Here is a 17008-nt window from a genome sequence, read left to right as displayed (position 1 = left end):
CTCTCCTTTTTCTTTTCTGTGCTTATCCTTGGGAGGGAAGTGGATGAGCAATAGCTTGGCAGGGTGGTCAGCAGTGGGAAGAAGGAAAAACAGCAGTGAAAAAGGGATTTCTGATTTACAAACTGAACAGATAATCTAGAATGGTTGCAGCCACACAATAGTGAAAGGGCAGCTGAACTGGGTGTGGGCTCAACAGCTCAAAGAGAAGGAAATATATACTGGGATGAATAAGGAGCACAGCGACATATCTAATTTTTTTTAAAAAGGATCAACTTTCTATTGCTTTGTTTTATCTATGCTTAATAACTGCAAGGCATAAACTGATTTGTGGTTCAGAAATTCTGTGCCAGATTAACTTTTATAAGTGGTAGAACTGGTTTTTTTTCCTATTGCAAAGTAAAAACGTCCTCCCCACAGACTAAAGAGATTATGAATACCCACCAAGAACATACTTCGGGTTAGATCCATTTTGTCCTAACATATTATATTCATATAACATTTTCCAACTGAGGAACTCAAAATATTTTTGTGTCATTAACTCCTTAATCCTCATAACACCCAGAGAGACTATGGGTTTATTTAGCTGCATCTACCTGCACTGTTTCATCTTCCAACAGCCTACTTACTCACAATTAGGTTAGTTAAAGCATTACGGGTATTTTACTTACAGTACTGCATATATCAATTACAAAACCATCATTTTCAAGCTAAGGTAAGAATTGTTAATTTAATTGACTATCTAATAATGAGGGTTTCAACAAAGTGCTGTCACTTACTAGCTGAAAAAGACTGAGTGATACACATGCCTAATGCAAAGCATATGTGATTTCTCATACTAACCTGAAAATACTTAAAAGGATATCATGATTAGGAAGCAGAAAGATAATAAGTCTTAAACTAAGGCGACAGAGGGACTATAAACTAAGACTTAGGTAGATTTGGTTAGTTACTATGTGGTCGTTTTATGTGGTCAGGCCTCTGAAGATTTCCTGTTATTTAAATTTTAATGTTTTTAAAAAGGCATGAAAATGATATAATTACTACTCAGTTACCCACTTTTAAGGCACATTCCAGGCAATTTCTCTTTTTTTCTCTCAAATAAAATGAACAAGTTACGCTGTGCCTGTAAACCTAGCAACAACAAAGACAAACTCCTTTATTTCCAAGTTATACTGCCTGCTCTGGCTCTTGGGAAAGAGAAATAAACACCAAAGATGGGGAGAAAGTTTCACATAAACTGCAAGGACTAGGACGCCTCCTGCTGTCTCTTTCCTGGGAGCTGACTGGACAAAGGCTGGTCAGGAACAAAGAAGGTGGCTTCTAAAGGCATGATGGCGCCCCAGCTCCGCCCCTCCTCTTCTCAGCAAAGAAAACTCTCCTCTAATGGTACTAATGAAACCCTGGGATGGGTCTGTGGTGGCGGGTGGGATGGTTTGGGGAGCTGGTGACTGAATACAGAAACAGTAACAAAACATCTCAGGGCTGTCACCTCTGAAAGTCACCTCCATCGCCTTGCCTCTTACTCTCCTCCCCTCCCTCACTCTACTCCAGCCACCTTGACCTCCTTGCTGCTCCTGCAACCTGCCTCACGTGCTCTGCCTTGGGGCCTTGGCACTCTGCCTGTGAGGCTCATCCCCCAGGTCCCCTAATGGCTTACTCTTCCCATCCTTCAGGCTCTGCACAGTGAGACCTTCCTGAACACCCAATCTAAAGCTGCGCTGTCTCCAACCCCTAGTCCTCCCTCCTGATGGCTCCATCTTTGAAATATCTGACATATTACAAATAGTGCTGTTTACTGGTTATCCACCACTGCCCCCTCCCCCAACAAGAATGCCAGTTCTGTGAGAAAACTGATGTTTGTTTTCTGGATTCAGTGCTGTAGCCCCAGGGCTTAGAGTAGTGCCTAGCACACAGTTAAAGGCTCAAAAAATGTTGAGTGAATGAAAGACAATGAGGGGAGGAGGAGATGGTCAGAGATCAGGTTTCAAGGTCAGCCTTTCCAGGATCCACAAGGGTACTTACCATACCAGACACACTAGCAGGACTAGGTTCCCACTGACTGTGGTGAGCTGTGGGCGTTGTCTGTCAAGAAAGAAGCTGGGGGCTTCCCTGGTGGCGCAGTGGTTAGGAATTCGCCTGCCAATGCATGGGACATGGGTTCGAGCCCTGGTCCGGGAAGATCCCACATGCCACAACTACTGAGCCTGTGCTCTAGAGCCCGTGAGCCACAACTGCTGAGCCCGCATGCCGCAACTACTGAAGCCCGTGTGCCTAGAGCCCGTGCTCTGCAACAAGAGAAGCCACCACAATGAAAAGCCCACGCATCACACTGAAGAGTAGCCCCCGCTTGCCGTGACTAGAGAAAGCCTGTGTGCAGCAACGAAGGCCCAACACAGCCAAAAATAAATAAATACATACATTTTTTAAAAAAAGAAAATGTTTAAAAAGAAAGAAAGAAAGAAAGAAGCTCTGCTTGCCTACCCAGCTACAGGGGAAACGCTCAGGAAAGGAAGAAATGGTTTATGTGGATGAAAACAGACAAAAGAAATCTTATCCATACAATAATTCTGTCCTCTCTTAGGAATAAAGAATGAGGTAATCAAGATAATCCATGTTTGAGACATTTGCCTCTGTGTTCACCATCTACAAAGAAACCTGAAATTTTAAAGTCAGTATACCTTGTGATTGGGCCCCCAGAGGAAGAGGTTCCAGAATTGCCAGATCTCCTCCCTCTAAGATGGAGAAAATGTTAGTCACTCAGCTCTGTAATGCTCTCCCTCTAGGTGTTGATTTGGAATCTGGGCTTCTTTGGATACAGTGACTAGGAAAGCAAGTGAGTCACCACAAGCAATAGAAGCCATGGGTCAAATGTCACTGACTAATCAACCTGTCATTTGTCAATTACCCATCCCCATGAAGAGGCGCCACTGATCTAGTTTCCTATCAATAAACATCTATCTGGGCACATCAGCTGCTGCTAACCATGGCCTGCCGAGATATCCAGCATCACCCAGAGGCACTGGTGGTTAAGAAATCCCTCTCCCTTTCTTCCTGATAATGTCACAGAAGAGGCAAATGCAGTTCCTGACAACGTAATGTTAGTTTCATAGAGACGTGTCTCTCTGAGCGTTCAGCCAGTTACATGGGGCTTCAATTGCATGGATTTTCTCACTGCAAAAGCAATAGCTGGGCTTAAGGAAGGTGGAGGCTTCACACGGTGCTGAGACCCACAATTCTGCCTTTGGTTGTGCTCGTGCTCATCATCCCCCTCTGAGTCAGGAAAAAAAAATTGTTTGGGAGAACCATTCTTTTCCCACATTTAAAGAAAACCAAACGGGACTGTTCTCTCTTGTCTCTCTTAAGCTCCAGTAACACCTTTTATCTGGAGTCAGATTCAACATCTCTGATTGTTTGAGTAGAGCTAGAGGCCAAGGTAGCCTTGCCACATGAAAAGCTTGTTTGTCTCTTTCTAAGTTGTCACCCTGGCAATGACCTCATGAGGTCTCTGCTGGATCTAAAATTCTAGATCTCCCACTATACCCGCTATAATTTCCCCTTCTATCTTGATAGACTACCTCATCTGCACATTCAATCTGTCAAGGAACACTTATTCCGAGTTGCCACAGGCTTCATATATCGGGTGAGGCTGGGAGGAGGCAGCAAGTAAACAATTATAATACAAACATGACAAATGCTCTGGGAGGAATTACATACAGAATGTATGGAATCATTGAATAGGGATGTCTAAATCAGCCCAAGAGATGACAGAAGGTTAGGGAAGCATTCCCAAAGGAGTGAAGTCTTGAAGGGGTTATAGGAGCCAGGTAAAAAGGGGTGATGAGAAGGTAGTGAGACACACATGTAATGAGAACAGCATGTTCTAAGACTTGAAGGCATGGGGTAAGAGAGGGGTGACATGTGCAAAACTGCAAGTAGCTGGATAGGCTGAGACAGTACGTGTAGGGGTGGGTGGAGAGGCAGGAGACAAGGTTGTACAGACAGAAGCAAGTCACATGTTCTTAATGCCGTTGTCTGAACTTTCTCCTTAAGGCAAATAGTAGCCATGAATCCTCTTAAGAAGGGGCATGACCACATCAGATTTGTGGTAACAGTGTGGGAGATGGTTGCAGGTGGGGAAAGAAGAGCTAGATAGAGAAGAGAAACTACAAAGGTACAACTATGGTGATGGCAGTGGGGATGGGGAAGAGAGGAAGGATTTGTGAGATATGTAGGAGCTGGTATTGACAGCTGACTGGTTCAGTGGGGGAGGTGAGGGAAAGGAAGGAATTTATCCATGTTTTTGGCTCAGTGGATGGGTGGATGAGCAGTACCACTAAATTAGATGAGGAAATCGCAGTGTGAGGCAACTTGAGCAGGGAAAGGGGAGAATGGTGGAATTCCATTTCTGACATATTGCTTTGAGATGCACAGGGACCGTTGTTGGATGGCGGGTGGAGAATGTGGGGTGCCAGGTAAGCAGACAGAATACAGGGAACATTAAAAGACAGTGGGCAGACCTGCTAAGCTGCCAGTTTGCTTCTATCTTCACTGGCAAGAAGACTGGTTTTCAAATTAGAAATGGCAGAACAAACATAATAAAAAGAAAACTGAAGCCCCAAATAGGTGAAATGAAAGAAAGTATCTAGTCATTTTAAACGATTTCAAGTCTCCTGCTCAGATGAGTTACACACCAAGCCTTCTGAAAGAAATTGCAGATGTAATCTCAGAGACACGATTGGTAATCGTCAAGAAATTGTGCAGACTATAAGACAAGAGAAGGACAACTGTTTTCCAGATTTTTAAAGTAAAGAGGAAAAGCCTGTAATGGGAAATATTCCGATAAGTTTCACACCATTTATGACAAAGATTCTAGAATGACTTACTAAATAGATGGCTTATGATTACTTTAGTTAATGCATGCAGCTGAGAAGAAGGAAGGAGGGCACATTGATGGCTCTCTGACGGAAGTTTATTTATACTGCTAGCTTGTCCAGACTGATTGTGGCTTGTGTCCTCCCCCTTCCTAAGCACAAAGTGAGTTGTCTGGCCTGCAGTATGAATTCAAGGCTTCTCTGTGATTTGTTGCCTGTGGTACTCAGCCTGTATGTGGCCCTTTATGAAAAGAGGTTGACAATTTAAATGAAGAAACCAACAGTCTGAATTCTCCAAGAAATCCAGCATCACTTGTCAGGGTACCCCAGGGAACCGACAAGCAGCATTAACCTCTGCAGTTATTAGCTTAAACATCAATAAACCTTTGTCTATTAGAATCCCACTACCTTATTTTTTGTGCTATTTCTTTCTTTACACATACTAACTGTAAAATGAGAACAGGAAACAGTAAGGCAAATGTGGTACAGCATGATGGCAGGAAGGCAGTCATGTCTCACCAACATCTCTACCTCTGGCAGGCTAAGATATAATGTAAAATATCTTGTGTTAAAAAAAATATATATATACATACACACACACAACATTAGTCTTTCAGAGACCTTCTTAGAACCTTAAAAAAAAAAGGGCAGCCTATTTGAGACCCAGATGACTCTCTTGAACTAAAGTATATCCTCTGGGAGATGTCACCAGTGTCACATTTTAAAATTATATGATCCTACAAATCAAGCAATAGTGGGTTAAAGTTCCCTTCTTAAAGCAAAGCGAAACAAAACAAAACAAAATGAAAACAACCAAAAACCCAGACATGAAGATTAGTAAAAAGATCTTTTAGAACCAGGTTTCATATTCAGATCTGTTTGGTTCATATATAAAGTCATTTATTCGAGTTGAAAATGATTTTGACATCCTGTAAGTTCCTAACCAATACAAACTGAGACTTGTGCTGTATCCAGGGAGAGGCCCTAGTCCTCTCCCTCCACAAATCTAAACTAGTCCCTCCACAAGTCTAACTTTGGTGCATTTCCCCACCAGAAAATCCAAACAAGCCCCTTGTATATCTTTGTCCCTCCTTTTCCATCCCCTCCTCTCAATATTTAGAGCAAAGAACAGAAGAGTATCTTCACTGAAGTTACTGGGATCATCAATGTACCAAAACACAATTTGCACATGTGTCTTCCATTTTAAAAGTAATAAATGAAAGGGAATCTTCTTACCGTATTGACCCAATCATGTATGGCTGTGCCAGCTGAACCACAATTGCACCACTTCCTAGCTGATGACATGTATAGCCAGAATCCCAATCATAGTTCTTAGTGTCCCCATTCAGCAAGGCATTTCGGCTCCGACTGACTCCTTCAATCACACTGGCACAATCAGCAATTGTTGCAACGTTCTCCATGGGAACTGTGAATCCAACACGAGATTCAGCATCAAGATATAGAAGCCAAATATATCCCAACAGTGTGCTATGAACAAAATTAATTAATTACTATCAATAATAAAACAGAAATTAGAGCATCTTGATTATCTCAAGATATGAACACATTTCCATGCCAAATAGCTTTTAAAAAAGTTGAACCTGAGGCTGGAACAAACCAAACCACATGTAGCAATTAACCTTAAAGAATTTTATTACAAAGAAACATGATAACCCATACGATATAGAACGGATAAATACATTGTGAAATATTACTACAGTGGGACACCACACAGTAGTTGAGATTAACTACAGCTATATCCAAATTGATTAATCAAAAAACAATGTTGAGTGAGAAAAGCAAGGCACAGAAAAACACAGTGTATGAGTTCATTCATACAAAGCTTTTTAAAAAGGCAAAACTAAAAATATAATTTGTTTAGGGATACATATATAAACGTAAAACTAAAAAGGAAATCCAGGGAATTATTACACAAAATTCATGATCATTTGTATGAGAAAGAGGGAGATGAAATCTTGGAGGGACACCCACCAATGTGTTTAAACATTAATTGATTTCATTTCCAAGATGAAATCCTGGAGGGGCTTCAAAACTACTGGTTTTCTTCTATTCTCGTGAGGCGATAGGTACATAGGCACTTGTTTTATTAGTATTCTCTAAACTGTACATATTTATTACACTTAATAAATGTAGTAAGTTTGTTTAAAGAAGCATGACATATATAGATTCAGTATTTTAGAGTTCATAAAGCAGGAAAACAATCCAGGACATGGCACCAATCCCTTTGCAGAATATACAGTTGCCCTCAGCCATGATTCATTTCCCTTTTTTGTTTGTTTACTATTCTGAGCAATTCAACACATACGCTCATCTCTTTGTTCATGAACTGCTGCATTCTGAAACACCAGCTCTGTTTTGATTCTGTGTCTCTCTATGTACTTTAAGTCCACATCCACCTGTTCATTTACAAAAGTCTAGGGTATCCACAAAATGATATAGCTGTCCAAAAATGATGTAGATTCTCTAAACACTGAGAAGAGAATGATAAAAGGTGAGAGCCTTTTAAGTCCACTGGGACCTTTTTCGTGCATTTACTAGCGCTGCGATTTTCTTCAGAAATTTAAGTTATTTAACCTAAATCTACAATTAACCTTAGCTACTTACATTCAAGATGTGTAGCTTACTTTACATAATTTTAAAATGGATTGAAAAAAAAGACAATTTCTTATTAGATATATACTATACTTTTCAGTATAATATTATACTCTATGTAAAGAGAGAGGGTGAGCAGTACTATTATCATGCCAAAACATTTCTAACTTTATAATGATGAGGAGTAAATAATCTTCCATGTATCTTCTAAGCAATGCATTTACTTTCCAAAGGTGGGGATGCCTGTACTCAAGCCCTCATCTACCTTCACTACTTGCTTTGCTCCCTCATCTCATATACCTTCACTGCTTGCTTTGCTCTCTGTAGATAAGGACAGCCATCCACAGATAAAGAAGAGAGGAAGGGAAGGAGGAAGGGAGAGAGATTGGATTTTCTGGCCATGAATCCCTTGACTATGAAGCTTAACTCTAAAGCAATAAGCAGAATCTCTGGTAAAGTAACCTGTGAGGACAGTTTCCTGGCAGAGAAGGGGCTTAGAGAAAAGCTCCCCTCTGACTTTGAAAGGAGAAGAGATAAAGGACTATATTTAGAGGCTAAGTCATGGTACCTCCATCTCATGGAAAAGGGGAAGTATTCTGTGATTTGGAAGACAGAACTAAAGGAAGTGGCACAAGATACACAATAAACTGAGCTGAGACATAAAATCACACTGTAGGTAGCTTAAGCTGCAGTAAGAGACAGCCTCCATTCTCCCAGGTGCTTAAATAGCACACATTTATTTTTCACCCACACTATGCTGCATTCAGTGATGATCAGCAAGGTGACTCTGAGCATTGCATCATGCAGGGAACCTAGTGACAGAAGCTTTGTATTGATTGATATGTGCTTCTTCAATCACAGCAGCAGTGAGAAGGGAGCGAACTGGGCACTGGCTCTTAAAACTCCTCCCCCAAAGCAACACACATCACTTTGCTCACATTTTGTTGACTAAGGCAAGTCACAGGGCCTTACCTAACTTCAAAGGGGACAGGAGAGGGCTAACTTGCTGTGTGCCCAGGAGAAGAAAGGGAATATTTGGTCAACAATATTAACGTCTACAAAAAACATTAAACCAGGATGAAGGAACGTTCAATAGCCAGATAAATCTAGTTCATTTGTGTAAAGTATATAAAATATTTCAATGTATAAATATACCAAAGGGACATTTAGATTGTTACCATTGTTTTCTTTGTGATTACAAATGTGTATTCTTGTGTACATAGGTAAGAGTTTCTTCAAGGAATATGTAAGACATATATATGTATATATTTACACACACACACACACACACACACACATATGGAAGTGGAATTACACTTGTGGCTATGAGTTACCTCATTGGCAGGATGTCACTCCTTTCTTGGTTAATGTTGAGTTGAAATATTTAATCTTTTCCTATATGATTTGTGTTTTCCTTTTCTTGTTTATAAATTCTTTCCAACCCCAAATTTATAAAGATATCTCCCTATATTTTCTTCTATAAGTTCTCAAATTTTGCTTTTCATGTTTGGTTCTTTAATCTATTTAGGATTTATTTTTGGTATGCTATTAAATATAGATCTACTTTCACCTTTTATTCATAAGGTTAGCTAATTTCCCCAGCACCATTTAATGGACAGTTCATCGCTTTCCTCTACTAATTTATGTTACTTTAGTCACATATAAAGTTTTCATACGTATCCAAATCTCTTTTTAAGATCTGTACTCTGTTTCCTTAATTTGCCTAGTCTTGTGCCTTTACCATCTTGTTTTAATTACTATAATTTTACAGTATACTAAAATCTGACAAACTAAACACCTGTCTTCCCTCTCCTTCCCCTTCTTCTCCGTTTTTCTTCAAAATTACCTTAGATATTCCTGGCCCTTCAGGAGAATTTTTTGTTTTGTTTAAGTTTTCAAATATACTAGCATAAAGGATTCTTCAATATACGCAAATCAATCAATGTGATACACCATATTAACAAATTGAAGGAGAAAAACCATATGATCATCTCAATAGATGCAGAAAAAGCTTTTGACAAAATTCAACACCCATTTATGATAAAAACCCTCCAGAAAGTAGGCATAGAGGGAACTTACCTCAACATAATAAAGGTCATATATGACAAACCCACAGCCAACACTGTTCTCAATGGTGAAAAACTGAAACCATTTCCACTAAGATCAGGAACAAGACAAGGCTGCCCACTCTCCCACTACTAGTCAACATAGTTTTGGAAGTTTTAGCCACAGCAATCAGAGAAGAAAAAGAAATAAAAGGAATCCAAATCGGAAAAGAAGAAGTAAAGCTGTCACTGTTTGCAGATGACATGATACTATACATAGAGAATCCTAAAGACTCTACCAGAAAACTTCTAGAGCTAATCAATGAATTGGGTAAAGTAGCAGGATACAAAATTAATGCACAGAAATCTCTTGCATTCCTATACACTAATGATGAAAAATCTGAAAGGGAAATTAAGAAAACACTCCCATTTACCATTACAACAAAAAAGAATAAAATACCTAGGAATAAACCTACCTAAGGAGACAAAAGACCCGTAGGCAGAAAATTATAAGACACTGATGAAAGAAATTAAAGATGATACAAACAGATGGAGAGATATGCCATGTTCCTGGATTGGAAGAATCAACATTGTGAAAATGACTATACTACCCAAAGCAATCTACGGATTCAAGGCGATCCCTATCAAACTACCAATGGTATTTTTCATAGAACTAGAACAAAAAATTGCACAATTTGTATGGAAACACAAAAGACCCCGAATAGCCAAAGCAATCTTGAGAAAGAAAAATGGAGCTGGAGGAATCAGGCTCCTGGACTTCAGACTATACTACAAAGCTACAGTAATCAAGACAATATGGTACTGGCACAAAAACAGAAATATAGGGCTTCCCTGGTGGCGCAGTGGTTGAGAATCTGCCTGTTAATGCAGGGGACACGGGTTCGAGCCCTGGTCTGGGAAGATCCCACATGCCACGGAGCAGCTGGGCCCGTGAGCCACAACTACTGAGCCTGCGCGTCTGGAGCCTGTGCCCCGCAACGGGAGGGGCCGCGATAGTGAAAGGCCCGCGCACCGCGATGAAGAGTGGCCCCCGCTTGCCGCAACTAGAGAAAGCCCTCGCACGAACCGAAGACCCAACACAGCCCAAAATAAATAATAAATAAATAAATAAAGTAGCTATAAAAAAAAAAAAAAAAAAACAGAAATATAGATCAATGGAACAGGATAAAAAGTCCAGAGATAAACCCACACACATATGGTCACCTTATTTTTGATAAAGGAGGCAAGAATATACAATGGAGAAAAGACAGCCTCTTCAATAAGTGGTACTGGGAAAACTGGACACTTACATGTAAAAGAAAGAAATTACAATACTCCCTAACACCATACACAAAAATAAACTCAAAATGGATTAAAGACCTAAATGTAAGGCCAGACACTATCAAACTCTTAGAGGAAAACATAGGTAGAACACTCTAGGACATAAATCACAGCAAGATCCTTTTTGACCCACCTCCCAGAGAAATGGAAATAAAAACACAAATAAACAAATGGGACCTAATGAAACTTACAAGCTTTTGCACAGCAAAGGAAAACATAAACAAGATGAAAAGACAGCCCTCACAATGGGAGAAAATATTTGCAAATGAAGCAACTGACAAAGGATTAATCTCCAAAATTTACAAGCAGCTCATGCAGCTCAATATCAAAAAAACAAACAACTCAATCCAAAAATGGGCAGAAGACCTAAATAGACATTTCTCCAAAGAAGATATAAAGATTGCCAACAAACACATGAAAGGATGCTCAACATCACTAATCATTAGAGAAATGCAAATCAAAACTACAATGAGGTATCACCTCACACCAGTCAGAATGGCCATCATCAAAAAATCTACAAACAATAAATGCTGGAGAGGGTGTGGAGAAAAGGGAACCCTCTTGCACTGTTGGTGGGAATGTAAATTGATACAGCCACTATGGAGAACAGTATGGAGGTTCCTTAAAAAACTAAAAATAGAACTACCATACAACCCAGCAATCCCACTACTGGGCATATACCCTGAGAAAACCATAATTCAAAAAGAGTCATGTACCACAATGCTCATTGCAGCTCTTTTTACAATAACCAGGACATGGAAGCAACCTAAGTGTCCATCGACAGATGAATGGATAAAGATGTGGCACATATATACAATGGGATATTACTCAGCCATAAAAAGAAACGAAATTGAGTTATTTGTAGTGAGGTGGATGGACCTAGAGTCTGTCATACAGAGTGAAGTAAGTCAGAAAGAGAAAAACAAATACCGTATGCTAACACATATATATGGATTCTAAAAAAAAAAAAAAAAAAAAGGTTCTGAAGAACCTAGGGGCAGGACCGGAATAAAGACGCAGACGTGGAGAATGTATTTTAGGACACGGGGAGAGGGAAGAGTAAGCTGGGATGAAGTGAGAGAGTGGCATGGACTTATATACACTACCAAAAGTAAAATAGATAGCTAATGGGAAGCAGCCGCATAGCACAGGGAGATCAGCTCAGTGCTTTGTGACCACCTAGAGGGGTGGGATAGGGAGGGTGGGCGGGAGACTCAAGTGGGAGGAGATATGGGGATATATGTATATGTATAGCTGATTCACTTTGTTATAAAGCAGAAACTAACATACCATTGTAAAGCAATTATACTCCAATAAAGATGTTAAAAAATAAAAATTAAAAAAAAGCAGTAAGCCTTGATGTGGAAAAAAAAAAAACAACCCAAATATACTAGCATAAAAATTTTCACAGTATGTTCTCATTATCATTCCAAATATTTGTATTTGTACCTTTCCTTTCTTTTTTGGTCAGTCCTATACATGTTTGTCTACTACATTAGTATTTTCAAAAAAACGATTTTCAATTTTGCTGATTATTTTCTTTATTTCCTGCTTCACTAAATCTGCTCTTTTTATTATTTCTTCTTTCTATTCCTTTGGATTTATTCTATTTTTTTCTAAATATCTGAAGCAAATAATGAGCAAAACATTAAGTTTTATTTTTTTCTAATAAATGCATTTAAAGCTAATGTTTTACCTCTAAGTCCTGCTTTATCTTTACCCTTAAGTTTTGATATATAGTGTTTTGAAGAGTATTAGAGTCAACTATGGTGTAGAATGTTCCTCCATCTGGGTTTGTCTGACATAAAGTGTTTTAAAAGTTGATTGCATCTAAGTATTTTCTAATTTCCATTAAGATTTTTCTTTGCTTCATAAATTATTCATAAGACTGTTTTTTTAACTTTTCAAGTTTTTGTTACTGATTTTTAATTACACTGTAATGTGGATAAAAAGGTGTGGTCTGTATGATACTGACTTTGTAGAATTTGATGAGATTTGCTTTTCTGTGGTCTAGTTCATGGTTCTTATAAATATTTTACATGTGCCTGAAGAGAATGTGTATTCTCTAATTTGGGAGATATATGGTTCTATATATACCTACTATATCAAACTTACTGAGCTGTTCAAATCACTTACATGCTTACTAATTAATGGGAGAGGTTTGTTTAAATTTCCCACTATGACTGTAGATCTGTCAATTTCTCCTTGTAATTCTGTCAATTTTTGCTTTATGTATTTTGAGAACACATCATTTCGTGTACATTATTTTAGAATTATATCTAACTGGTAGATTGAACCTTTCATCATTATGTAGTGTCATTTTTTATCTCTAATAATGCCTTTGCCCTAAAATCTACATGTTCTGATGTCAAATAAATATAGTGCCTTTATTTTGGCTACTGTTTCCTTAGCATCACTCTTCTATTTTTCTGGTCTCTTATGATAACATATAACTAGATTTTTGAAAAATTCAGTGTCCTTTGTCTTTTAACTGGCAGATATACATGACATATTAATTGTTATTACTGATGTATACTAATTCACTTTTTTTAAAAAAAATTTATTTATTTTAGGCTGTGTTGAGTCTTCGTTGCTGCGCACAGGTCCCCTCCAGAGGCTGCGATAGGGGGCCAACTCCTCACGGCGGTGCGCGGGCCTCCCACTGTGGTGGCCTCTCCTTTTGCAGAGCGTGGGCTTCAGGTGTGTGGACCTCAGCAGTTGTGGTGCCCGGGCTCAGTAGTTGTGGCTTGCGGGCCCCAGAGAGCAGGCCAGGCAGCTGTGGCGCATGGGCCCAGTTGCTCCGCAGCACGCGGGATCCTCCCAGACCAGGGCTCGAACCTGGGTCCCCTGCATTGGCAGGCTGACTCCCAACCACTGCCCCACCAGGGAAGTCCCACTAATCACTTTTATTTCTACTTACAAGTTTTTTTTTTTTCTTTGCTGCTTCCCCCACCTCTCTGTCTACTCTGTTCCTGTTTTCTAACAGATTGAATTTCTTTTATTTTACCCACCAGCTATCCCTATTGATTTGATTGGGAAGTTATATATTCTATTTCTATTCTTTTACTAAATTCTATATATGCATACCAGACTTAACAATGCCTAAAATTAAAAATCACATATTACCTTCTCCTGAACAATATAAAAGATCTTAACACTTTTTCATACAAATCGTCTGCCTCTTGGCTTGTTATTCTTACCTAACATTTTACTTCTACCTTGTTTTAGACTCTCAAAATCAGTCACCATTATTATTATCTTATACAGCCAAAACTTATTTATTCACATTCACCAATTTATTCACCTTTACTTTTTTTATATCCTCCTTTCTTCTTGGTTCAACTTCCTTCTAAGACACATCCATTCAGCAAAGTCTTTACTTGAAAGTATATTTTGCCACCACTCTTGAATAATAGTTTAATTGGGTATAGAACTCTAAGTGAAAAGCTGTTTTTCCTCAGCACTTTTAAGATATTATTCCATAGTCTTCTAGCTTCTACTGTTATGTCTGCTATCCCTCTAACTGCTGTAATTTGTTTTTTTCTCCACAGTTAATTTTAAGGATTTCTTTTTGGTTTTAGTGTTTTGCAATTTTACTATGTTGTACCTAGATGCAGACTAAATTTATCCTGCTCAGGACTGAATATAAGCATTTATGGCTTTTATCAAGTCTGGAACATTTTAACCATTATTTCTGTGAGTATTGATTCTCCCTCATTTTCTGTTTTTTCTTCTTCTAGAATTCCCATTAGACCTCTGTTGGAACTTCTCATTCTATCCTCTCTATTTCTTAACCTTCCTTTCAGTTTTTTCCTCTTTACCTCTTTTTGAAGCATTCTGGGTAATTTCTTAAAATTACTGTTTGTGTTCACTGCTTCTCTCCAGGTGTGTCTCATCTACTGTTTAACCTGTCCACTGAGTTTTAAAATTTCACTGTCAAACAAAAACTACCCAGTATTGAAAATAAATGAACTGAAGCTATGTGTATTAGCAAGGGTCAATCTTACAAAGAAAGTTGGTTAAGAAGAACAAGTCAAAAATACAAAGGGTACAATTCCACTTCTATTGTTCAGTGACAGACACCTAGTGAATCTCACCTATGTGGTGAGATTAGAAAGGAGAGCTAGGGAGTAGTAAACGCAAATTCAGATGAATGGTGACCTCGGATAGGAAGACAGCAGGGATGTGCTGTGGGGGGAACACACAAAGGGCTTTAAAGATTTGGTAGTGTTCTATTTCTCAAGATGGGTGGTGAGCATGTGAGTGTTCCTGCTCTCCAGACTTTACATATATGTTCTTTATGTTCTTTTCCACAAATGGAATATTGGTTATTTTTAAAATTCCACAAATTTTAACACTGTTTTTATGAAAACCAGAAATATGGCAAGTAATTTCAGAGGGTTTGAAAGGATAAACCTTTTAGGATTCTTTACAATGCTGATGTGCCCTGTAGTATCCACTAGGTCTTGACGGTTGTCCTTGCTGACTCTCCCTGAGTTTATCAATTTCCTCCTCCTAAGCTACCTTACTGCTTCACAATTTTATCCCTAGATGATCTGATTTTAACTAGTCAATTAGTGCAGCAGCATCAGAGATGATCATAAAATCATTAGTGATATGGTTTAAAGCTCTTTGGGAAAAAAGGCTGGGATAAGCACTCAGAATTCCTTTTCTAAAGACATATTTAGAAATATTTATTAAAGAAGATTCTTTCAGTCTCCAACATTTTCTCTAAGCAAAACTGCCCTAGTAATATCACCCTCTGACCCTCTGGAATCTTAAGGTAGTCTAACATATGCTACTTTAAAGAACTTTGCCTTCTTGGGACTTCCCTGGCGGTCCAGTGGTTAGGACTCCACACTTTCACTACTGTGGGTCTGGGTTCAGTCCCTGGCCGGGATTTTAAAAAAAAGAACATTTCAAAAACAAAAACAGTGCCTTCTTAACAAAAAATCCTATATCTATGTGCTGGAGAATAGTATTCCATGGTTTCCACTTTGATCTTGACATCATCGTTCATTAATGTTTTTCAGTCAAAGTCTGGATCTACAAAGGGTGCCCAACACAGATAAACATAGACACATATAATACACAGAGATAGACTGTATTAGTGAAATCTACCCCAACTCCCAAATTTCCTTTCAAGAAACTGCTTTTGCTAGAACTCTACTAGCAACTTGATAAGCAACTGTACTTATTCCATAAGGTAGCAAATCAGATCAGCACTTTTCTTAATTCTCATTCCTATGTTTTAAACAATGAGTCAAATTAACAATATAACGACCAAATGATGCCAACGGGTGGGAAGAAGAGAAGGATAGGGACCTGGGCACAAACCCTGTGGATAAAGACTTTCTGTAAATAACCCAGGTGAGACCATAATTCCAGCGCTGGGCCAATTCTTAATATCCAAATCAGTATTTCAATCTGATCTAACTTGACAATTGGAGATTTAGCATGTGAGTTTCATAAGGGCAGGAACTTTTGCTTCTTTTTTTCACTGCTGTATTCCCAACTGATAAGAAAGAGTGCCTAGCATATAGTAGTTATTAAATATTTGCTGAAATAATGAATCAGAGCCGGAAAAGCATGCGTATATAGGTGTGGCACTTAACATAGCTCCTTACCAAAAGCTAGAAAATCTAATAAAAGTTACTGAATAAAGCAGAAAAAACTGCTTTCTAAGGGGAAGTTTTCTTAGAAAAGTGACGTATGATCAATCTCTGGGTCTTGACCTAAACATTAAAAAGAAAACAAATATGCCCACTGCAGAAGAGCTGCTTTATAAGCACTACATATATACCTTTAGCTCTCTCAACTTCTCTTCCCCTAAAAGTTCGTCCCACATACAGAAAGATTGGTCACTCATGGTAGACTAAAATATTTTCTGATAGGGAAACCATTTGGGGGAGAACAGGAGGAAGAGGCGGAATATATATAATAACATGACTTTTAAAGACTATAGAAGCTTTTTTATGCCTGACAGTATTGCTATCTGGTTATAGTCATACTATAAGAGTTCTCAGAGAAGAGGTCTGTCCTAAATGTCACCACTGGGTTTACTAATATAGGCCACTTCCTTCATTTCAGCAGGAAAAAATTCTGTTATTAATTCTTCTTCCTAGAAACACAAACCTC

The 17008-nt window shown here is 38.7% G+C and overlaps 1 protein-coding gene across 3 annotated transcripts in view; it reads right to left on the bottom strand.

Moving 5' to 3' along the window:
- Positions 1-17008, bottom strand: part of BTBD9 (BTB domain containing 9) — a 402199-nt gene that overhangs the window by 96553 nt on the left and 288638 nt on the right. For all 3 annotated transcript variants that reach the window (XM_036869695.1, XM_036869694.1, XM_036869696.1), the window contains one exon: positions 6108-6297. In XM_036869695.1, coding sequence (XP_036725590.1) covers positions 6108-6297 — 190 coding nt within the window. The remainder of the gene's footprint in view (positions 1-6107; positions 6298-17008) is intronic.

This window comes from Balaenoptera musculus, chromosome 11 (genome assembly GCF_009873245.2).
Source record: "Balaenoptera musculus isolate JJ_BM4_2016_0621 chromosome 11, mBalMus1.pri.v3, whole genome shotgun sequence".
Taxonomy (NCBI): Eukaryota; Metazoa; Chordata; class Mammalia; order Artiodactyla; family Balaenopteridae; genus Balaenoptera; species Balaenoptera musculus.
This window is presented reverse-complemented; position numbering and strand designations above follow the sequence as displayed.